Raw genomic sequence first — 25,942 nt, 5'->3', positions numbered from 1 at the left:
TTGATTCATTTTTTAATCAGATACTGGATTCAGAAGCTTAGTGGTTGTTTGCTTTGTCGTTTTTATTTATTTTCCTCCATTACTATGCTCTCATGCTTCTGAGTATTTTCATATTACCAGCAGGTATGACGTAGTGTGGAAAACATAATTTTTACGTTTTTTGTTGCTTGATTTGTTGGGTCTGCATTAAAATCAACACTGATGATTACTAACTGCAGAATCAAGGATCAATTCTTGATCCACTCGGAGAGAAATATAATCTATTGTAAAAAAAAAAATCACTAATCCATGCAAGCAGAGCGTGAAAATCACAGTGCATGGAAATGTCATTTATTGCAGTTGAGATGACAAACATTGATATGTTGTCTGGAAACTGATTGTTTTTTCAGTCTACAATATTTAAAAAAAATATATATATATTTTGTCAACTTTATACCAAAATAAATTCATCCAGAGTTGCAAAGATGTTTAACCTTCAAATTTAAATAAGTTACTCGACCAGAATCCACACAGGAAAAATTTTAAATTTAGGAGCCAGTTTCAGTTGTTGAAGCACATCTCTAATACCTTTCTGAAGAAAATTTGCCATTACACTCAAACACATATTTCCAACATTTATATTTCACGTTTGTTGACATCTTAGTGTTACGGAAACTCCCGAAGATCCTCCAAGCAAGATCCCGTTTGTACACTCAATCTTGTGAGCTCTCGATCCGCACTGGAAAAACGATCATTTTCACACTATTTATTTTTGGTATTGTATTTTTACCATTTTTAGCCAATAAACCCATTTAAAAAATTTTTTTTAGATCAGATAGGAATAAAATGTGTGAAATCGCTGGTCTGATATCTGAAGAAAATAATGTGAGACACATGACAAGTTTGTTACAAATTGAAAACTTGTATTGTGCAGACAATAAATAATGCTTAGAAAGGGTTTTGTATTTGTTTCCCTCCATCTTGTACACAGACAAGGTTTCTGTTGAAGAACATTTACAACTGTCGATATGAAACTCATCTCCGGGGATGTGACTACTGATAACTCGGATCGGGACTGGTCGACTCGGGTCACATGCACGCTTCCCTCCAAGACGTCAACATAAAAGGACGTCTTCTCAAAGTGTCTGTTTTACAAAACCAAAAGAAGGAAAAGAAGTTGACTCCCCCCGCAGCCTCCGGAGCTTCAGCTGCATCCTCTACACTCAGATCCCATTTCTAGAGACATAGCCTCCAAGGATGGCTGGACCCAAATATCAGGACACCCACTGACTGTGGGCCAGGGCGCTGGAAGATGCTGAGGTCTTCACTGACAGAACCAGATATAAGCAACTCTTCACAGAAGAAACCTTGCTAAGGCCGGTGGAATCTGTGGAGGACATAAGAAATATGAGCATGACTCTTGATCAGGAGACAATTCAGGCCTTGCATAAGCTTTAACCTCTCCTTTAGTTTTTCTTGCTACGCAGTCCTGACACCAGTAAACTGTAAGCTGAATATATGCACACATTCATTATAGTGGAGGGACAGAGAGAAGGGGTGCAGCGTTTTTCATCTGGAGGGGCCTGGGAGCAGCTAGATTTAGGCTGCGCTCCGCGGGGTGTGCAGCTCCTTGTTGGATAATGCACCTCCCGAGTCATTACGCAACTGACCCATCCGCTAATGTCCGATTCTGCAAAACTGGAGGAAAAAAAGGCTAATCTGACCTTGTCAGATGCTTGCTCGAAGAATGAACTTCCATCTCAGTGCTTTTGAACTCGTTCAGCTCCTTCCGGATCGCCGCCTGCGGACAAAGAGAGCCGTGAAACTAAGCTCAGGTGTGGCTAGCCACCGGGAAACATCTGTGGTTTAAGTGAACCACAGATGTTCGATGTAAGAATAAGAGAGGGAGTGAAGCACACGCCCTTCTTCTCACAACAAACATCAAATCTTTTATCATAGGTTTTCTGCACCAATCAGAAGCACAGAGGTAAGTTTGATTATGATAACGTTCTCACTTCAGAGGATTTTGTGAGGGCGCAATACTTACATTATAAGTCTGATAGCCATTTTGATTCAAGGGAGGAAAAACTATGGCAAAGTGTTGAGAATTACATCAAAATATTAAGAATCCCTGGGATATAACAACACTTTATTTACATTTTGATGTCTTTCTTTTTTTTATTTAGGTTTTGGTGTTCAGTCCTTTAGTGTTGTTGTTCTCGTTCTCAATTGTTCAAATTCATACTGATGCTTTTAAGGCTTCGTTGACACGACAATGTTTGAAGTGAAAATACATCGCTTTGTGTTTTCAGAAATGTTTTTTGTGGCTTCGAGCGTCGTTGTCGTGGGAATGGATTCCTAAAACAAAAGTTTCCCATTTTCACTTCAAAACGTTGTGGAACGTTGTTTGTTGTTTTGTTTCACATACTTCCAACAGTCAAATTTTTTTATTGTTGGATTTTTTACCATTGAGTCTCCAAAGTGTTTTTTTTCTTTGCTTTTTTGTTGTATTGTTAAACTTATGAAAATTTGATCTGGACAATCTTCTTCTTACATCTTACATTCTTTTACTGAAATAACAATAATTACATCCAAATGTTTAGGGGAAAAATAACAACAAAAAACCCAGAAATGATGAGAATTCTATGAAATCGCTGTAAACTTTATTGATATGTGGAAAATTATTTTACTTTTCGTCCTATAAATTAAGTCTGATCATTCTTATCACTTCAACTTCTGCATTTTTGTCCTCAACTTTTCACATTTTGACCTTGAATTAACTTTATTCTCAATAATTTCCGATCAACAGTTTAATTTGAAATGATTTATTCTTAAGCTTTTATCTTGATATTCCATCTTTTTTCTTGAATTTTTGTAGTTCAATGTACTTATTTTAATAACAAACTTTTATGTTAAAAGTCCCAACACTATGTTATGAAAAATGTTTTTCTATTATATTTGTGGGGCTTTTTTTCATTAAAGCAGTTGTAATGAGCCATCACATGGCATCGCATATCTTCTTTATAAAATAAATAAATGAATGTAAGGCCTCATTTACACGACAATGTTTTCAAGTGAAAACAGAAAGCTTCTGTTGTGTTTTGGGTGTCTGTTTACATGACAACACAACCCTCGGCCTCCGTCTCCGTGTAGACAGTAGAATGCACACCACGGCCACAATAAATAGTTCCTCTGCACATACTCAGTAGATGGACAATAACAACGTTTTCCTCCAGAGTGTCATGAGTCCATATTCTCCTGGAACTTGGTAGTTTTACAGTTGACAGTCACTGTATTAACAATCCAACTTGGTCGTCTGGCCATACGAATGTCTGTGTACTCCCATTGTTAATGTTTATAACATATTTTTCTCTGTGCGCATGTGTGTGGTTTCAATATAAAGACAATCAACAGCACCCACTAGTGGCCAAACATGTTAACTATATTGTTTTCAGCCGTTTCTGAGGAAATACGTTGAATGCTTTTTCACTTTTCACTGCGGGGCCTAAATGTGTGAGGATGTGAGTATGGATCAGTTCTCAGAAGCATCAAGTCACCTTGTCAGAAGCTGACAGTCTGGTCCAGGGCTTGTCGGCCCGCCGGTCGTAGTCCTGAGCTTTAGCCACCTCCACATAGTCGCTGAAGCGGATCAGGATCTTCCTGTCGCGCAGCTCGTCCACGGTTGGCCGCTGGTTGAGCTGCAGAAAGGAGAGGAGACTGATGACATGTGAAGAAGCCATTGCCTGGGTATTAGCGTCCACATGAAGGCTGCTGTGGCGCCCCGGATGTGGGATTACAAGCTGATGAAATATTCTGTTTCGCTGGGAATGAGCCAGGATCAGAGCGTGCCGCCTACCTTTCTGTTGAGGCGCTGTTTGATTTCCCTCCTCTCTTCCTGCTCGCTCTGGTCATTTCTCTCTGGAGACACAAGAAAGAAACAGTCAAAACACAAGAAATAAAACAGTGATCTGATCTGATCGAGTGATCAGCCTCTCCATTCGCGTCTAATCTCTCCAAAACTATTTATGGCTCAAATTTCATGACTTAAAACAAGTTTTTTTCCCTCTTTTCATGCAGCAGGAATGTAAAAATCCCATTTAAAATAGTGTTTTGGGTGGGACTCCTGCTCTCCGAACACATGAGAATGACAGGTAACCCATCAGAGGCCGGGGATCGCCACAAGCAGGGACTGCTTCTCTGACGCAGCTACAACTTTAATATTCTGGACTTTGTGAGCAGTTTGTATGATGTGACAACACCTCCCAACATCAGCAAGCGAAGAAAGGGAATATTTAAATACTGCAGAGCTACAGTGAGAAACTTAGTTTGAGGCTTTTTTGTTACATGCACTATTTGATGTAATATCATCTATAAAAAGTGAATAATATTATTCTATAAACTTTCAAAATAAAATAGAGAACTGCTGCAAATTACAACCTATAATAAACACAGAGCTGAAGTAGATGTTTGAAAGTTCAGAATTCATGTCAGATTATTTGTTACTAGTGCATCTAATACCTTAGTGACTGTGCAATAACAATAAAAAAGCTTAAATTACTACTCTTCGTCAATAAAACACGAGCCAATATAGATAGTTTCATGCAAAAAAGACGATCAAATAATCACATTTGAACACAACTACAATTGTGATTATTCGTTGAATATTGATAGATTAAATGCATGTCAAATACACGCAATAATCTCAATCTGAAACTCTTGGAATTGAATTAGTGGCTCTGCTACTATTACTTTAGGTAAGCCCTGCAATACAGATTTAAAGTTAGATTAAATACTCCTAATAATTGTTTCGATTTTCTGGATGGGTGTGAAAAGCAGATAACAACAGGTTATTTAATTCAGATTAAGCTTGAAACATTTGCAACAAAGTATGTCATTATTTTATGTTGATTGATTTTTCTGAGATTAAAAGTAACTTTACAAGATCATTAATGTTAGGTTGGTGTTTCAGTTTGGATTAAGTTGAATAAAAGTGTTGCATTAAAGTAAAGCATCTTGTAAAGTCTTCCCACTCACGCTTGAGGATGTTGCGGCTCTCCAGCTCCTCCACCGCCGGCCGCTGGCTCAGCCTCCTGCGGAAAAACACCAGAATCACGTTCTGGACCATGATGTGTCCCCCGCAGCAGCCCCCCACTCAGCCCGCCACTAGCAGCGCAGGCAGCCCGCACCACCACGCCGCGATCCGCGCATCCGCCCGGCCAGCACCGCCTCCCGCCTCCGCTCCACACAGCCACAGGGAGCTCGGGGAAACATCCACATCGGGGGCGGGGGAAACGTCTACAGTGAAGCGGGAACGAAGCGAAAGATTCCCCAGGATAAAGAGAGAGAGAGAGAGAGAGAGAGAGAGAGAGAGAGAGAGAGGCTCGGTGTGCGGAGTTCCAGGGATGTGCGGAGCGCCGAGAGAGAAAAATCCGCTCCGAGCTGCGTGCTGAGCAAACTGAGTCGCTCCACCGGACGCCCCGCCACCAGTGTGGAGGGGAGGGACAGAGGACGAGGATTCCCCGTGTACACACACACACACACACACACACACACACACACACACACACACACAGCACAAGGAGCTACTCCAGCACAATAACACCATTACACTTTACACACATATCATTGCTGATAATAACAATCAGAACAAATGTGCACTGATGTACCATCATACCAAGTGATACTAGTTAAAATGGCTAATGTGTCAGGATTGCACAAGGCTTATGGGGTCAAAGTTTACATTTTTTAATCATAGCTATCAAAAGACACCAAAGAATGTCACGTGAACACACCTCACCCTGTGACGTTTTTAACAATACTGTCCAATATTGAGTAGGGCTGCTGCGATTAGTCGAGTAGTTACGATTATGTCGACTATTAAAATCGTCAACAACTAATTCAAAGTCAACAAGTCTTTTTTTTTTATCTTCGTTTTACTCTCAAAACTGCTGCGGCATCTTCCACTGCTGCGTCTGCCTTTCTGTCCTTGACACACATGGGCAGTAGTGGTAATCACCATCATCAGCCGTGATGTCACCGGAAGTTTTACCAGACGGGCTGTGGTATCATGGCGACCCGGCGGCACTGGAGCTCAAAAGTGTCGGAGCATTTTAAGAAAACACAAGAGAAAAGTGTGCAATGCAGTATCTGCAAGGCAGAACCTGCCTTCCACTTGCACCTGAACAGGAAGCACGTTGTGGCTTGTGACAATGATGAAGAGGGACCATCGCCTCGGTAAGCTAACTGGCTAGTTAGCTGCTAATATTAGCGTAAACAGAGAGCTAACTTACTACTTACTCATATAGCTATATCTAAATGACGTTGTTAGTGGGGCTTCAGGCTTCAAGCATCAGAATCACGTGAACTGAATGAAAGGAGACACAGCCTGAGCATGAACACTTTCACTTTACTGCATTCAATACACACTGCATGGTGAGGGAGGGGGGAGCCCCACTAATGCAATACACATTGCATGGTGAGGGAGGGGGGGAGCCCCACTAATGCAATACACACTGCATGGTGAGGGAGGGGGGAGCCCCACTAATGCAATACACACTGCATGGTGAGGGAGGGGGGGAGCCCCACTAATGCACCACCAGTGTGGATCAGGAGGAAACAACCTGAAACAGCTAGAGGAGACCAATAACCAGGGAGTACAGTCCTCACACACTAATTATGTGCTATATAAGCGGAAGTTTTATTCACAGACAAGAAAATATTGTAGATAATCTTAAAGAAATAATAAGATTCTGCATCCAGTACTTTCTGATGACACCAGGTTCAGCCACACTTGCCTTCTATGGCCAGTCGCCCCTGGTTACAACACTAGTGCCTTGAGATGTTCTGCCAAATGACAGTGCTCTGTCTCTTCTATGACCCGATTTGGACAGGAGTAGGAAAAACAACCCTGATTGCTACATGACTGGGTCAGAGCCTGCAGCTCGTATCTGTGTCTCTCAAAAGTTTTGTACGTCCATGACCTATTTTTGTTTTTCAGTAAAAATCCAAAGCTGTAGAAATGAAGCCAACATGACATATAGACGGACCAAAACTTGGTTTTCAAAAGAAGATGAAATCTAAAAAGAAAGTCAAGCAAAACAGAAGTTTGACATTCTTCTGCTTGATGAATCAAATCAATAGAGGGATTGAGCAGCTGTGGCACTTACGAGGACTTTGTAACATGGCTGTTGATGATACAAAGTCATGTGGATAAACAGGAGCACATGTCGGCTGCCTCTTGGTATCTCCCACCTGCAACTCCAAGGCGGTTTGGCTAAACCAGATTTAGCGCTGGTCAGTCTTTAGCATTCCGAATTTCAGGATTCTTCACATGGCGTTTAGAGATAAATTACCACCCCACACCCAACCAAACACCCGGGGTCACTACATGTGCCACACAGCTGTCAAGGCAACACGGACTCCAAGAAGGAAACCCAGAAGAAGATATTCTTCTCACCCTCCTTTCAAAAAGCCTCTATACAAACTAAGACTATATCTTGTTAGTGATTGTTACTTTCTAGACATTTACTGATTAGAAAGATGACCCAGAATGATACTGAAGCTCAAGAGTTGCTAACTTGTCAAGGTTATCTTCATGGACTAGAAAATAAACACTAAAATCATCAAACTACTCAGTCAACACAAGGTTTCTATCAGGTGGCTGTGTGAGTGACTTTACCACGAACGACACAATTAAGTATTATCTCACATTACGAGTATATCAAAGAGGGAGATAAAACAGCTAGGGTTATTTTTGCATTATGGTGAAAGATTTAATCTTCAAAATCTAAAAAAAACATGACACAATTTTGAAAGGGATTTCTAAAGCAGCAGTGTGCTCATGTATTCTCCTGTTGTTCTCTGCCTCCAAATGTCAGGCCATTAGTGTGAAATCGAAATCTGCCAAGAACCCACTTGTGTGAGAAAAAAAAATGCTACCATGTGCTACTACTGATGAGACATGACCAGGACTCTTTCAAACATTCACATAGGAAAGCCCGAGTTATGTACAGTGACCATTTGTATCAGCTAATAATATAATAAGTATCTGCAAATATTCCAATCTTTAGCTGAAACTATGTAACTCTCTACTGTGGGACATTCCTGTCCAGTTTTGTTGCATTGATGTGGTTTACATCTGACTTAATAACCTAATTTGTATTTACCCCGCAATCAGTAGAGCTCCGACAAAGAGCGAACAATAGAAAACCTTTTGTAAGCTAAAACATTTGGTCAGCGGCCATGAGCACAATGACTAAAAAAAGCCTCCTGTGCTGTGACGGCTTCAGCTGTGACTGGGACCACAGAGGGATTACTAAACAAGGCCACAGATATGGCAATATTGGAAGCTGGTGTGTGTGTGTGTGTGTGTGTGTGTGTGTGTGTGTGTGTGTGTGTGTGTGTGTGTGTGTGTGTGTGTGTGTGTGGATGGAGGGGGGGGGGGGGGGGGGGGGGTGGTTGATACGCTAAATGCGCTAAATGGAGCAGAGCAGTAGCGGGATGTGTGGTCTATAGCTAAAAATCATTGAGGTCAATAGTTCCAGCTTCAGTTCAGACTGAAACAAGTCAAAGAAGTGGTGTAAAATGTGGTTTATATTAGACAGCGTTGGTGTGGTGGATTCAGAGCAACAACAGAAAACCCAAACCCCACGAGAGCAGCAGTGAGTCACCCTACTTCTATTATGCCAAACAGTCCTAATGGGCCTTTAGTCACAGCCTCCCGCAGTCAAGTGTGCTTCACCCACTCCATTCGGTCGGAGGAAAAAAAATTCCCGGTTTTGCTGGGGGGAACTCGCAGGCGTGTCAAAACAATGAGCTGCCCATGCGAGCAGGGGCTGATGGGAATGTCAGCCTGGGCAGAACAGAGGGGAGTGGGATGAGTCAGGTCGCAACGGGCTGGTCGGATGGCCTGCCACTGAGCTGTGTCCTAATCCCTCGCCGCTTCCCGCTCAGTGGCAGAGCCCGAGGACAGCAGCATGACACTCGGATGTGGGAGTCTGAGGAAGTCTGGAATGGCCCATGGGGTGGGGGTGGAGGGTGGGGTCAACAACGGAGAATGTTGTTGAATTCCTCGCATCACCTACCTCACAAGTAGGTGCTGATCTCAAATCTTCCCAAAGGCCGGCGGTACTATTGATGGCAAATGAATCGGACAGATTAAAAGACTCGGCCATGAAACCGAGAATCGATTCTCCATCTGGCCGCTCGTTTGTCTCTGAGGCTCTACCCTTTACTGCAGGTTCACAGATCAAGTCAAGGATCACGAATGGTTCTTATGCAACCCACTGCGGGCGCATTGTGGAGGAGGCAACTTCAAACAGAGCCGGTCTTGCCTCGAAAAGCACATTCTACAGTGCATTGGCCGTCAACTATCACGGTGGATAAAACACTGTCGGGTTACTTCACATAATGTGTATAATGGAAGACACTTTAGGTGGTTTCATGAGCAACCTACCAAGTTACAAGACTGAAACAGTTTCTTTCAGCTTTTAAAATAGTGTTAAAAAAAGAATATATAAAAATAAAAAAGAATCACATATTTCAACTAATTGCAAAATCACACCCTCTTTGTAGCAACCAGGCTTTGGAAGGTTACTTGAAAACTGTAATCTGTTACAATTACAAGTTACATGTCAAAAAAAGGAATCAGTAACTTACTCTAAGTACTAATATAAAAAGGTAACGTGCCAGAGTACTTTTAGTTACTTTAGGATTACTTCACCAGCAAACGTAAAAAATAAAGACAAGAAAGAATAGAAAAATAAAATTTCCTCAAGGCACTTTTTGTGGGGTTGGTTGGTCGGGGGGAAAAAAAGAAGAAAATATGATTGGCAAATTTTTCCTTGAAGTCCGAATTTGATTTCATTTTGTGTGTGTGTGTTTGTGTGTGTGTGTGTGTGTGTGTGTGTGGGGGGGGGGGGGGGGGGGGGTTGCCATGGACCCCCTTTGTTTCCGGGTGCCTTTGAGGCTTCCTTGACACACAATTTAATAAAATTTGTTTATTTTTCCCAGCTTTATTAGTCTTCCCATGTTGTAAGACTTTTCCCCCCGACCAATATTTCCTCCATGAGGTTTCCACGGGATAGAACTTTTCCTCAGCTTTAAAATGAGGTATTATTTGTGTTGATATGTAAACAAACAAGTGAGCTATGAATTGTTTTGTGGATTTTCTAGCCTGGGATCTATATGTTTAGCACAAGAGGGAGGACCTCCCCAAGATGGTGGCGCTGTAGGCACGTTGCGTCAATAGGCGCCGATAGGCCGTGCGGCATCTCAGTTTTATATCTATGGTTGTGATGAGGACCGGACTCTGATGCAGCATATCAAGTTTGAGGTCAGTCTGAACACGTTCAGTCTATTTACATTGCACTTCCTGTTCCATGGCGAAGATTGTCAAATGGCGTTATGATTAAGAGCCATTAGAATGTTGTGATAATGGCCAGGCTATGATGCAACGTATCAAGTTTGAGGTCGACCTGATCATGTACAGGCTCTCTGTGTTGCTCTTCCTGTTTCATGGCGTTCTTAACCATTGCCACACCCTCAAATGGCGTTACAACCGAGAGTCATCATCATGGTTGTGATCATAGACATAATATACGGAGACGCCTCATTGACTGGTGCTGCCTATCGGAGCTGATGTCGCAGCGTGACGCCATCTTGGATGGGGCACCCTGTGCCTCAAGTCCATTTATTTCTACAGAGGAAGGTGTTGTCCAAAATTTTTCTCAAACTAACCGACTTCCTGTTGAGTTTTTGGTACGGCTGTAAGAGAGTTTGTTTGTCTTGATCTGTTACAGATGTGTGTTGATTTTCGTAGCTCTCGGTGAAACGGGATTTTGGAGCTACCGCTTTCCAATTTTGCAGGTGGCGCTGTTGAGCCATTTCACAAGTCACATGTGTAAATCCCCCAAATTATCAACATTTTCACCTGGCCTGACGAGTGTGCAAAGTTTTCTCAAAAAGTTATGAATACTAAGGCCCTCAAAAACACATCCATTCGAGCTGACAAATGAATAATAATAATAATAATAATAATAATAATAATAATAATAATAATGAATATCTAATTGATTATTTCATGGTTCAGAGTTTTACTGCTTACTCCTGAATTTATTTTATCTGTCAAAGTTTCACACTTAATGAGAGTTTAAATATTTAATTTCAATTTCAATCAAATTATTTAATGATGTATTTATTCATTTAATATTGGCACATGTAGTTCTCTATAAATACTAAGACCCAGAATGAAACGGTTGATTTGAGCACATTGCTCCTCACTCCTACTTTCTGGGGAGCTAAAGTACATTAGCATTAAGCCCAAAGTGGGAGGGTTAGTTTGTGGAAAAATGCTGCAGGATTTTACACCCTGACTTATACCAAAATCGGTCTGAAGAGAAAAACAGTTCCAGGAGGCGCATTCAGAATGACCTTTTTTCAAGTTGTAAAAATTGCATTAAATGCAAGCCAGTAATACTACTAATTATTTTACACTGATTCAAAGGGGGGACATTTTTTTTGTACGATGTTCTTTATAACTGATCCAGTCAAATTAAAAAAGAAATCAGACTGGGACGTTTCAAGTGAAAGGGCATCACTTTGACGTTTTCGTTTCAGAAGAATTTTGCATTTATAATAAAACGTTTTGAAAATGATGCCCATTACACCATTGTTTCTATTGTCTATCTAACCACTCATGTGCAGAAGAACTATTTACTAGGCCTGTCACGATAATAAATTTTGCTGGATGATAAATTGTACCAGAAATTATTGCGATAAATGATAATATTGCCGTTTTGATACCATTTTTCCACTAATATATTAATAATGGTATAATAATGCAAGTATACCCTTTTAAAGATAAATATACTTTTCTTTCTTAAGAATATTTTAAATTGGAATTGTATTTTGAAAAAGGACATTGTAAATATCCAAAATAAATAATCAAAACAACCTCTCTCTCTCTCTCCCCTCATCTCACCCTCTACTCCTCACGGGGTTTTCATGCTGCACTCAGGTGGGCCAGTGTGCTCTCTAAAACAACATTAAAGTGTGAGAGCGCCGTTCACGAACACCAGAATGACCGCCGCTCACAGTGACGTCTTTGGTAAATGAAAAATTATCGAGCCTGGCAAATTTATCAAGCTCATTTTTAATTATCGTGCAATTAATTGATTTATTGATTACCGCGACAGGCCTACTATTTACTACGGCCTTGGTGTGCATGCACAGTAGCAGCGTTTACATTTAAACAGACACAATCCGAGTGTTTTTGGAAAATTGCGTGTTCTCCCATGTAAACAGGGCCTTACAGTTGAGAAAAACTCCCAATCAAAGTAACAAATCTGACAAAGAAATGATTCACCATCTGGAGATCATGAATCTGCCTCAAACAAATGCCTGTTTTTCAAAGTCTATAAGGTTGGCACGTCCAGTAGTTTCACAAGCAGGGAACCTGTCAACCTACTGAAGCCTCATACAGAAATTTCAAGCAATTATCAGAGTTGATGAAATGTGTGTCCCCCCCCCACCACCACCACACACACACACACACACACACACACACACACACACACACACACACACACACACACACACACACACACACACAAATGACTGACTTATCAACATTTTTTTACCTATTCAGAAATAGATTTCTGGTTGTGTTTGCATAATGAATAATCTGGCAGTCTAATGGAGGGCTGGGATTCCCACAATGAGAGAATAAATACACCCTGTGCTGTATAGGATTATTTATAGGCACCGGAATGAAGCAGGGGGGATGGTATAACAAAATTAGCCACATGTGTCATGGGCCACATCTGTGATAACTGGTGATCTAACCCTAATTTGGCAGAGATGTTAGAAAGAAGAGGAAAACAACCAAGGTTCAGAGTGGGCGCAGAGGCTGGGGGAATTTTGACATTTCAATTACAGGGTACTCGCAGCAATATCCTTAGAAAAAAAATAGGAGCCATTGTGTAGCGCTAATTATTGCTTGTGGGATGGTAACGAGTCTACAGAGGGTGACAACATGTAATTTGAGGATTTCACTTCGTCCCATATATGTGGAGGCTCTGCCACCCGGCTCTGACTGCCTCACAGTGTCTGCCAGCTTCGACTGGACGGATGCCTGGCGGTGATGCTGTTTGCTACAAAAGCACAGGTCTGTCTGCCCTAGCATATTCTCTCCTTCTGACCCTGAACCCAAACATCTCCACGTCTGATCCTGGTTCTGCAGGTTTCTTCCGGTTAAAAAGTCTTCTCTACTTGCTCATGTGCATTTGCTGGTTTTTCTCTGTAAAAGTGCCTTGGAATGACTGTGTTGTGTTTCGTGCTGTAGAAATAAAATTGAATTTAATTGAATTAATTTGGAACGTCAAGAAAAAAACCGATGTTGTGCTATACGGAAGTGGGAAGTGTAACACCCCCCCACCACTTATTTTTTACAGCTACTAAATTACAGCTGTTGCCCAAATGCCAAACATGCAGACGACTGCTAGACCGAGCAGCGAGGCGGTCACACCCAATGCAGCCTTCCAAAGAGTTTCTTAGAGTTGAACAGTTCCGTCTGATGAGAGATTTTCATCACACTGTGGTGTATTTTCTACCTGGGCGGCCAGCCCAATTATGGCCACCAAGTGAAAGGGCTTCACTCTATAACCTACACAAACACACTGGTTTACATTCACAGGCTCCAGCTTCTGTAAAAGCTGTACCAGTCACTCATTGTTCCACTGCAGCACTGGGTAGATGCATGATATCAGGTCAATTACATGATATACAATAAGTACAAACACTTATTATGTGAATTTGCTGATATTGCACTAATGTGTTTCATGTTTTCTTAAGGTAAAAAATATTAAATAAATCAAGAATCACAAAAAAGCCAAGCAATAAAAAAAATGTAATTGAATATACAATATTGGATTACACTAACAAACATACGAACCAAATGGACTGAGATGGATTAATTTTTCTTTGCAAAGTCACATTCACAATACACATAACTGCAATAAATGATATATCTGTGTGACGTGCATTCAAGTTCTGCACATAAATAAGAAATAAGTAAAAATTACTCAAATTGTTTTCAAAAAACACCCGCCTGAATTTGAGTAACAAACTGCTTTACTTCTGAAATGTTGGGACAAAAAACCCCAACAAACATACAAAATGAACATGGCCTAGTTAAAATGGGCTCTGAGAAGATAATGAGCACTGTTAATTGGAAGTACAAATCACAAAGCAAAAAATATAATAATTTTCATAGACTTGTGTTCATTCATTTATTGCAAGCCATATCATGAACACTCAAACTTATCCCATTTAACTAATATCATGCAGCCGTAATGAATACTTGAACATACCACTGAAGGTTTTTAAGGAAAAAGTCAAGTTTTCCCAGCTAAATAAAGGATTTCAATGTTCCTTTTGTAGTGTATTACAGGCCTAATCAGTCATAAACTGCAAATTGTATTTGAAATATATTGTGTTTTATAAAGAATTTATTGTAATATGAGGCCTGACTGTTCCTAAAATGACCTAAGCTGTAGTGGAAGCTGCACCCACACAAGTGTGATTTTATGAGCACGATCTCTTTTCCTTACTGACTTCTTTTGCACCTGCTGGAATTATAAATATAAAAAAATAAAAATGGGAAAGGGAAAGGGAAACCTGAGGACAGCATGTATTCATATTTACTTTGGTGTAATAGCGATTTGGAAAACTATCCAAATTTTGCCACTATGAGGAACAGCAGCGAGCTGCCATCTGAGAGCCTTGGTTGCCTGAAAAATGCTGTTGTGTTGCAGTGACAGCGGAGTAACAGCTTCTGTTACATCGATCACTGTAATAGCTGTGACACTTGTGTTTCTGCGTTTTGTAAGACGCTTTCCGGGCAATGCGTGGGAGACCCGCTGCCGTGGAGCTGTTGATTCCTCTCCGCTGATAGTGCCGCTCTGGTGCTGTCACCTGCAGCATGACCAGTGCTACAGAGTTATTTGTGTCGCGGTCCCCAATGGCAGCTGTGGCTCATCGTCGCTCCATCTGGTTTCACGTGCCGACTTGTGGTGTCAGCAAAAACGTCCCCCAGTGCCAGAAATACCCAGTTATTGGTTCCTCTGAGTGGGTTCCTGTCACAGCCTCCATTCCTGGTCCCTTCCCTTCCCCCGCCTTTTTCTTCCCACCATGCCACGTGAACACCCCAGAAAGAGGAGGCATGCTGCCTGGAGTTTTCTCCACCCAGGAATAATCTTTTTAGCAGAGCTCATGAGCGTGGCTGAAGCCATTATCCAGCAAATTGCTCATTTGAATTTCATACAAGACATGGGCAAAATAAACACAACAGTAACCTTGTTGGCAAATTCCTAAAGAAAATGTTTCTAATCTTCTTATGTCAGGTGGGTACAGTGAACAGATTATTCCGTTAGCTTCTTATGTCTATATGTAAACTTGGAATGTCAGATGAGTTAATCTGGTTGTGCCCCCAACAATGCAGGGCTCAGTTGTTGGAGTTACATAATAGTGTTTTAATCTTCCTCGCCCGCAGCAGGCTGGGATTGGCTCCAGCACCCCACAACTGTTATGGGATATTCTGTATTAATGCTTATTCATCTTAGACACACACTACTGTCTGACCTACACATGTTATCATTTGAAGCGCCACAGGTGTTCCACAGATAGTCATGCACCGAGGCCATGTCAGTGTGGTACCCTGGACTGTTCAATAGTTAATATAATGTCCCGAACTGTCCCGCCCTTCACTCTGAGGATGCAGGACTGTTGGTAATCCCTAAAGTCCATAAAAGTAAAACAGGAGGCAGGAGTTTCAGCCATATGGCTCCTTTACTCTGGAATCAACTACCAGCCTCGGTCCGAAGGGCCGACACCATTAGTTTATTTAAGAGTAGACTAAAAAGCTTCCTCTTTGATAAAGCTTATCATTAGGAATAAAATAGGACCACTAAGTTGAGCTGCTATAGGCCTAGACTGCTGAGGGGATTTTCTCTCTCCCGTTAAAGGGAGTAACTCTACATTTGGAGCTTCTGTTTCTTGTCTTTCTTTCTTTCTCTCTGTGTAACATTACTGTAGCCACCAGACACTGCCGCCGTCTTTTTTCTCCCTGACAGGAGGGGAGCAGGATCCAGGGGATCAGACCCAAGACTCCCAGAGTGGAGTTACGACGGTCCTACTACCCGACCCCACCACAGCACCGTGACCCCACCGCAACGGCACGGCCCTTAAACTCCAGACTGAGATTGGTTCATCATCAGACCAACGCTCATCATAGACTTTTCTTAGTATTTGTACTTATCTCGCCTGTCTGCCACTCTCTCTGTCCCTCTTCTCTTCCTCTCTCTCCCTGTCCTATCCCATGTACTTCTCCACCCAACCGGTCAAGGCGGATGGCCGCCCTTGCAGAGTCTAGGGTCCGCCCCACGGTTTCTTCCTGAAGAGGGAGTTCTTATGAACTTTTCTTCCTGCGAGGGAGTTTTTCCTGGCCACTGTTGCTTGTTACATCTGCTTGCTTTGGAAGGGTTTAGTTGGGTTCTGTTGTACTCTATCATTGTAAGAGCGCTTTGAGATGTTTGTTGATGTGATTTAGCGCTTTACAAATAAAATTGAATTGAATTCTGCCAAAATATCAAGGAGAACGATAGTTCGCACATCAGCACTTCTTTCTGTGCAAACTCTGTCGTTTTTTTTTTTTTAAGACATCATGAAGCCTCATCATAACCTTTTCATGCACCTTCCTGATGGTCCGCGGAAACATTATGTGGCTTAATACTGCCTGTGGTGCAGAAAAGATGGAGGAGCTTTGCTCCAGGATAACATCTGGAACAGCATCCAGACGCACCTGAATGTTGTCCAAAAACATTAGGGCATGGCTTCACTGTGACAGTGCAACAGACAACTTGGTGAAGGTTTCTTTAGTTATTGATACTCTCAGGAGTCATTCGCGCCGCTACTGCCAAACGCGCCTGACATCTGTTGTTATTTCCCAACGTGCAGGCGCACATTTTTCACCGTAGCTGTGGACCCAATCAGAGATTAGGGATCGACTTTTAACTGGCCAAAGATCGACCCGTCAATCGCGATAGCACATTTCTGAAAAGTTTCACATGGAGGCAGAGGGCGTGTTGAGGACATCGGGTGCATTATACAAAAAGTTCAAATTCGTGATACAGATCACACCTCAGTTTGCGCTGCAAGTGGTTGTCTTGACTGTGAAGCTGTTAAATTTGGAGTCCCTGCACTAATAGGTTTGAAAACAACTCAGATCCATATTATAGGCTGTAAAACTTCAAACGAATCTGAGTCCAAGCTAACTGCTGGCTTCTTTTACTGGCCGGGTGTGGCAGCACAATTTGGCAAATGAATATGTCTTTCAGCTCTGGTTTGTATAAGAGTTGTTTGAAAGCACTTTCACAACACTTACATTAAAGTGTCATGGCTGCAAACAGGAGAAATTCTTGGGGAAAAACAAAACAAAACAAAACAAAACACTTAGCAGCGTTGAGTCGTCCTCATTTGTAATGCAGAATAATTCGTTAGTGGACAAGATCCATCACTAACACTGAGCAAGATGCTCAATGATTCATGAAGATTGGTTATAACAATTACATTCATATCTCTTTTGATAGTAATTCAAATCCGTTAAAGGTGGAAAATTATAAATGCTGGACTCAAATATGGGCTGATTCAAAATACCAGCTTTGGTTGGTGCCCTACATTTATCAGTTGTGTTTTTGCATCATCTCAATGAAAAATCAATTATCAAGGTCACATTTATGTACAGAAACACCGATGAAAGCAGCCCAGCCCGTTATGGTGACGGCAAAGACAAAATTTTTTTTATTTTTCACACCTTCAAAAAAATTGTACACACAGTGCATAAAGGATTCCGGCTGGCGGCGCCACTAAACAAAACCACCAGTATGCGCAAAGCATTGTATCTGAACAATAATGGGAGTGTTTACGACAGATGAGACATTTTAATATTGTGGACTTGTTGAGAGCGACGATCACTGCCTGTCAGCAGACGCGTGGCATGAAACGATGCTTCATGCTCACAGCCACAGAGAGCGGCAATTATTCACTTAACACTAAATAATACTGAATGACATTGAAAGCCATACCACTCACACTCATGGTTCTAAAAACCCCCGACCTCCCGATTTAATAATATTATAGTGACAGCCGGGGGTTCCAGTGTGTTGTGTTCAGTGGGAAACGGGTTGAAATGGCTTTGTGTGTCTTGAAGGTTGCTGACCCCTGTACAAGAGTGTCATGACTCCCAGTCTATATTCTCCTGGAACTTGGTAGTTTTATACTTGACAGTCACCATAATAATAATCTAACTTGGTCGTATGTCCATACGAATGTCTGTGTACTCCCATTGTTAATGTTTATAGTGTATTGTTTTCTGCATACGTGTTTGTTGTTTCAGTCCAAAAACAACCAACAGCGCCAACTCATGGCCTGGCATGCTCACTACATCTTTTTAAGAGTTTCAGCTGTGGTGTTTTGAAAATGTTGCTGCGTAAATGCGAACATTTTCTGGAGTACAAATGCGATGCATTTTCACTTTCACAGAAGTTCTTGATTTGACTCCCGGATGCGGCAGAAAGCTGATCAAGTATACTGTGTAAGTTGCAATGCCATACTTTGGTGAGGAGTGGGATAGAAACTCGTTTGGCCAAAATGTAGTGCGCCGTGAGATTTTGGGGAATTCTGAGGAAGAGGTGGCATGTTTTTCACATTCTGTCAAGGCTTTCTACGGATGAAATATGAAAGCACGTTTATGCCTCAAAGGGCCACCAAAAGTGAGGGCAATCATTGTATCCTGAGACTTTTTCTGGGAGCAGACATACCTCTGGATTTTTTTTTCGGTGGCAGACCTTGGAGAAGGTGTTCTATCTCACGTCCATCCCGTTTTGTTCAAGGTGGCCTGAAATGGGGCTGCCGTGAACATAGTGTAAACGTACCCGACAGTTTAAAATCTGACACGGCACCCATGGCAATCACGACCCGTTTACATTTGCCCATCCCATCTACCTGCATTGTCTCACGTCCATCCCGTGGCCTGAAACTGGGCTGCTGTGGCTGTCGTGAACATAGTGTAAACGCACCATTAGCAGAATGTTTAACATAGATTTCTTTGTGAAAAGACAGCACTTCAGGCCCAGACTTTCTTTTTTTTTGTGAGGTCATAAGCGGTAAACCTCCACCATGCACCATAAGCAACACTTAAATATTGCTATGGATTCTTCTTTTATGTAAGCGATTCCAGCACCTCTCATCTCTCAGCAGCTTCCCCCACATGGCTCGCCACACAGCCGTCACATGACAGGTGGATGGTGACAAACAATGCATAAACAAAACAAAACACTCTTTTCATGAAAAGTTTATTAGAGCAATTTCTACCCTTCTGCCTTGATAAAAACTAATGGATACCTCACAGACCTATTGCCCTAGAATGTGGAACTAGACAAAGATGTCCAATCTCACCATTACTTTTTGCTCTGTTTATGGAGCTTTTAGAAGGCAGACTGAAAGTATTGAAGGTATACGCATAAATGGAGATGACCACAAAGTGGCACTGTTTACAATGTTTTAATCTATTTAACAAAACCTGAGATTGCCTTTTGATAATTACCATTATGCGGTTCAGATTGAAATGCTTTGAATTATCTTTTGTAACAGAAGCTCCAATCAATGCTCTCTTAGCTTATAAGAAACTCAGAAGAATAATTGAAAAGATACAAAACCAATGGATCAAAATCAACAAAAAATCTGAACTATTATTAAGGAAAAATATAAATGTAATCAAAAACTACAAATAATGGAACGGTGTGCCTACGATCCTGAGCAGCAAACTGGACCATAATTTTAAATCCTGGATCACAAAAGGACTAACAACATTTCATTCATTTATGAAAAATGGCCAATTCAAAGAATTTGAAACATTAAGAAAAAACATCTTTTTGAAAAGTCAGATTTTTATAGATACTTCCAAATAAGAAAACATTTTGAACTTTTTGTAATGAAACAGATCTGAATGATTTGATATTATTGACACCTATCAAATTAAACAAGGTTATCCTCGTCAGGTTCTGCAAAGCCCTTGAGGCAAAAAAAACTCCCACAACACACAATATATCAAAAATAATTGGGAAAAGGTAGGCTCTCAAGGAGAACATCTCAAGTGAAGATTGGACTGAAGCACATAACTTCCCCTGGACTTGTACCAAATCATACTGTATATCTGGAGAGAGTTTGGTTGGAAATGATTGCTGTGTTTTTTCATTACACCAAAGCAGTAAAAAAAACATTTTACATCATGTGGAGCCGCTTGCTGGAGACGGTGTGGGGCTCGGGAGGCCAACTCCTGGCCTATATTTTAGAAATGTTCTCTACTAAAGCTGTCCTGGATAAGATTGACAAGATTTTAAAAGTGATAGTAGGTATCAACTTGCCTCTTAAATTTCCCACTCTATTTCAAAGAATCATAGCCCCTACCACAAGGCAACCAGACACATATCTAATTGGTGTGCTCTTATGCACTTGCAAAAAGGCCATCGCGAAGCATCGGTTACTCCCTGAGCCCCCAATCATACACGGAAAGTTGTGCGTTGTCAATGACATGTACAGGATGGAAAGGATAACTTACATGCTTCATCTCCAAAATGATAAATTCACCAATAACTGCTCTAAATGGGTAAGATATATGAAAATTGAAAGACGTGACTTTGTCAAAATAATATAACCTCATTGTCGACTCAAAGTGAAACCCCAAAGCCAACTGCATACAAACAACAAACTATGTATCACCCAATCTGTTTAGAGTTAGCTTGTTCTGTTCTCACTATATTTTATATGGAAGCGAAAATGGCTCAAAAATCTATTTGAAATGTATTAACAGTGACGTTAGAGGCCTCTCTACTGCTTCTGATTGTGCTGCGCATCTAATACACCAGGGGGCGCTGTGCATATTTGAGCTTGAGCAAGAGAAGAGACATGAGGGGCAAAGCAGCTCTTTAGATGTTACTAAATGACTAGAATCAGTTTAATAAAAAGATGTGTTCACTCAATCGTTCAATGCTTGTCGGGAGGAGCCCCGACTGTGTACCACCGTTCAGCCGCCGCAGTACGTTTAGTGGCCGTGGCACGTTCAACGCCCACCACACGTTCAACGACGGCCATACGTTCAACGCCCACCATACGTACAACGCCCGCCGTACGTTCAACGCCCACCACACGTTCAACGCCCATATACGTTCAACGCCCACCACACGTTCAACGCCCACCACACGTTCAACGCCCACCACACGTTCAATGACGGCCGTACATTCAACGCCCACCACACGTTCAACGACGGCCGTACATTCAATGCCCACCATACGTTCAACGACGACGGTACGTTCAACGACGACGGTGAACTTGAAGAAGAAAATGAAAATGCAGTTTGGATGATGCATTAATAATTTTATTTATGAGGCAAACTATGCAGCCAGAACCTTGAAATGAAAAAGCATTTCTGCTAATGCATTTTAATTTTTAGATTTGACATTTCAAAATGAAATCTTTTGAAAATTAAAACTTAAACGTAATTTTCTTTATCATTTTATTTAAGGCACAGAATAAGCAGTCTTGTATAAGAAAATAAAAATGCAGTTTGGATGATTGATCATTAATCTAAATTTATGAGTCAAAAAATGCAGATAAATCCTAAAATGAAAAAGCATTTCAGTTAATATATTTCAAATAGATTTTTGAGACATATTCGCTTCTATAATTTTATTTATTTAATCATTTATTTATTTATTTTTATTGTCTGATAGCTTTTTTTTGTCCTTGTTCTTGTTTCTGTATTTCTGTTTTGTATGTTTTATTTTTGCGTTTTTTAGTATATTTTCATTTTCCCCTAATTTGTCCTGTTCAGCCTACATGTTTCCATGTATGAATATACTGTATGTGTGTATATGTATATATCTATGTACATAGTATGTATTAGGGCTGCCACAAACGATTATTTTGATAGTGGACTAATCACCGATAATTTTTTCGATTAGTCGACGAATCGGATCAAACGTAAATTGAATGTAAAACATACAGCTTATTGCACCAGCATGAAGCTGCTCTTATGTATGCTTGTAGCAACTTGTTTAACTGTGTAGTATAAAGTGCAAACAGCAGGAAAAGGCACTTGCCTAAACAACACAAAAATAAATACTTCAGGTTTAATTTTTAGGTTTTTACTGTCCTTAATTTGCCTTTGGCATCAAACAGCAACAATGAGGTAGGCACCTGTAACTAAGGAATTATTAAAGTTTTGGTCTCACTGAATCAAATATAACAAAAGTGCATTTAGTGCTCACAACAGTTAATGTTTACAGCTATATTAGTAAGTAGTAAGTTAGCTCTCTGTTTACGCTAATATTAGCAGCTAACTAGCCAGTTAGCTTACCGAGACCATGGTCCCTCTTCATCGTTGTCACAAGCCACAACGTGCTTCCTGTTCAGGTGCTCGTGCATCGCAGTTGTTCTGCCGTGGAAGGCAGGTTCTGTCTTGCAGATACTGCATTGCACACTTTTCTCTTATGTTTTCTTAAAATGCTCCGACACTTTTGAGCTCCAGTGCCGCCATGATACCACAGCCCGTCTGGTAAAACTTCCGATGACATCACGGCTGACCCCGATTACCACTACTGCGCATGTGTTTCAAGGACAGAAAGGCAAACGCAGCAGTGGAAGGTGCCGCAGCAGTTTTGAGAGAAAAACGAAGATAAAAAAAACAACAAAAAAACGACGCGTCGACTATTAAATTAGTTGTCGACGATTTTAATATTCGACATAATCGGGACTAGTCGACTAATCATGGCAGCCCGAGTATGTATATATGGGTATATATACATAAAGAAAAACTAAAGAGAAAAACTAGTTTAAACACAGCCGCTGCACGTTTTTTGCTCAGGGAAATTCCCCCCAAACACACATGGATCGTGACCATGAGGACGAAGATCACTGCAGCAATCCGAGAGAGAGAGAGCTTCATTCAGAGGGAAAATGCAATCTCCCCATCAGCGGGGAAGCGGGGCAGGCGAAGAGGGAAGCGGGCCTCTGACGTACACAGGCAATTGATTATGGGAACTGGTGCGCCAGTGGAGAGCTATATTTAGCAGCAGAAGGTTCCCTTCTGCTGTCCCCTGCCAGCCTACTGCTCTGCATTCTGCTGCAGAGCGCAGACGTTAAGTAATATAAATCAATGCAACGTTTCCTTTGTGCTTTGATGCGAGCGTTGCATCACAGCACAAATGAAACGAAACAGATTTCCTACTTTTAAAGGGCATTGGAAAATCTTATCATTAATCATCGGCAGAAAGGTGTCCATTTTTTACCCTTAGATCGATTGTATAAAAAGACACTATTCTTAGGTTCGGTGGGTCAGCAGTGTTTCTTTAAAAGGCCTGAGATAAGTGTATCACAAAGGGAAAAGGGTTACGTATTGTCAGATTATTTTAACTTGAATTCTTCTATGGAGTCTGCCATTTTAGCTTCACTGTTACGGAGACAAAAGCTTGGCATTCGACTATATTTTTCCCTCCATTTTGTACCATGTAGTTTCACTGATACTCAGACAACAGCCTGTTGATGTGTAAACAAGGAAGTGACTGCAAACTGGAGCCCGCCTCAGAGAACAGAGTCCATTGTGATTGGTGCAGAGTATAACACAGGAAGTGGTCACAGGAGGTGGTTCACAGAGACGGAAGGAGAACCGCCTCTCTGATTCAAAAGTAAATGTTTGGGTCGAATCTCTCTCTTTCCATCCTTAAGCTGGGGAGAGTACGCCCGTGACCTGTGCAGCTGACCATGTGGTGAGAATGTCTTTGATTAATAAATAATTCTGTTAATTCTTAACTCTCTCAGATCTGTTGCTTCCATAAGCCAGCCACAGTTTTAGGAACATGCAGAATCTTGAGAAGTTATATATATAAATAAAATTTAACAGTATCAGCAAGTATCTGGTCATTCGATTCATGATAATATACTGTAATACTGTAAGCATGGGGGGGATTTAAAAGAATTCTTGGAGTTTTTCATGGATTTATATCATTATTACTTGATGACACAGGACATCCAGCAGAACACATTGAAACAAACATAAGTGCATCAGACACCATGTTCGTTCTAATCAATACAGCAACGTTCTGCAGAAGACATACAGCATCACTGAACCTGTGATGGAAGGAAATCTTCTCATACTTTCTGTGGTTGAGTCATGTATCGAGTTATGATAGGAAGTGCAGGGTTATGATTTTCTTGGCATTGTGATCTTTTCCTTTGAGGGAAAATTGAACACTCTTGAGCTGGTCTGTGAAAAGAGTGTCTTCAAATGTGAACATGCATTGCGGAGCAGGGATGAATACCTAGTTCTGTTGATTGTAGGACAACTTGTCCACAGACAACTCGTCCACGAACAGCACCCTCAGCAGACAACTCGTACACGGATGAGGTTTCAGAATCTTTGGGAGAAAATGAATCCTGTACAATATAGTTTTACATATTATTTCTAATTGATAGTTTACAAAAAAAAAATGTCCATATATCTAGTATATGTCCATATATATTTAGTAGTGCTGTCAATCAATTCATTTTTTAAAAATAATTAATTGCACAATATTCAGTAATTAATTGCAATTAATCACATTGTTTTTCTACTGAAGACTGAAGCTTGTAATGGATATTTATTCTGGGAAAACCATGGAATTAATGTTGACTCAACACACAGAGACTATATTTAAATTCAAAGACTATTTTTATAACGTTCTTTTAGGTTTGCGTGAAACTGTTTCTCTCTGAGATCAGCAAAATAATAAAAACATAAATTAATTAAAAAATAATCATCTAACATAAGTCTGGGTTTTGTGAGAGTGCAGGTCCACCACGTTGAGAATTTTAATATTTCTATTTCTAGAAACAAAGTTGTAAACTTACTACATGAACAAAGTGGCAATAACATACTGTAATATCCACACACAGGAGAGAGAGCGAGAGCGAGAGAGAGAGAGAGAGCACGCACATGCGAGCAAGCACTTGTGGACGCACACACGGTACACAGGAAAGCCAGAGAAAGAGGAGAAATGAATATTTTACCAGTATTTCCTCCAGCTTTAGCAGTTTGGTGGCTGCTGGTCAGCCAACATGGCAACCTGCTGTTTTGCTGCAGAATTACTTCTGTGGTCGTTAAATTCGGCTTTTCAAAGTAAAGCTCATGACTTTGACTTTCTCAATCATCCATCAGGTAACTTTTTAAAGTGAAACTTTCTGCCTTAATATTATTCCATCCATTTTTTTTTAACAAGTTAAACGTTTCAAATCAATTAATTACATTACATTATTTTTGACAGCACTGATATTTAGTATGTGCCTGGCTAGCTCAGTTGGTAGAGCATGATACTCACAATCTCAGGGTAGTGGGTTCGTGTCTCACGCCGGGCGCCACCTTCCCGTGGGCTCACCACCTGCAGGAAGATTCTTAAATCGGTGCTATGTGATCTGGGTGACGGTGCTCAGACTGTCACCCCCGTGACCCAGAAACGGGAAAGCGGGAGAAAATGGATGGATGATATTTAGTATAGTATTATATGGCTTTGTTTCTCGAAACTTCTGCACTGCCGTGTGCCACATGTTCATATTAGAAATATTTTTTTGCAAAAACTACTTCCTGTAAAAAGACACAGTTTAGTCATTATATTTATAAGATCCTATGTATCCCAAATAGCAAGGAGAAATTAAAAATGCACACCAGACAACAGCTCAGGTCTCAGGAAGTTAAAACCTCTCTTCTCTCGTCTTCACATTGGTGAACAAGTTTGAAGCTTTTCCTCCAGTTTTTAGACTGGACCAAATAATAGTGCCATAATAACCTTTAAATTTAAACTTTAGAGTTATTTGTTGT

General features: G+C 40.9%; 1 protein-coding gene across 2 annotated transcripts in view; it reads right to left on the bottom strand.

Moving 5' to 3' along the window:
* Positions 1-884: 884 nt before the first annotated feature.
* phactr3b (phosphatase and actin regulator 3b) overlaps positions 885-25,942 on the bottom strand; it is a 122,744-nt gene continuing 97,686 nt past the window's right edge. For both annotated transcript variants that reach the window (XM_080462397.1, XM_080462398.1), the window contains exons 9-13: positions 5,014-5,069; positions 3,836-3,897; positions 3,537-3,677; positions 1,704-1,780; positions 885-1,366 (exon numbers count right to left, since the gene is read on the bottom strand). In XM_080462397.1, coding sequence (XP_080318523.1) covers positions 1,351-1,366; positions 1,704-1,780; positions 3,537-3,677; positions 3,836-3,897; positions 5,014-5,069 — 352 coding nt within the window. In that variant the 3' untranslated portion in view covers positions 885-1,350. The remainder of the gene's footprint in view (positions 1,367-1,703; positions 1,781-3,536; positions 3,678-3,835; positions 3,898-5,013; positions 5,070-25,942) is intronic.

The sequence above is a fragment of the Lipophrys pholis genome, assembly GCF_963383615.2.
Source record: "Lipophrys pholis genome assembly, chromosome: 4".
In the NCBI taxonomy this organism is placed as follows: domain Eukaryota; kingdom Metazoa; phylum Chordata; class Actinopteri; order Blenniiformes; family Blenniidae; genus Lipophrys; species Lipophrys pholis.
This window is presented reverse-complemented; position numbering and strand designations above follow the sequence as displayed.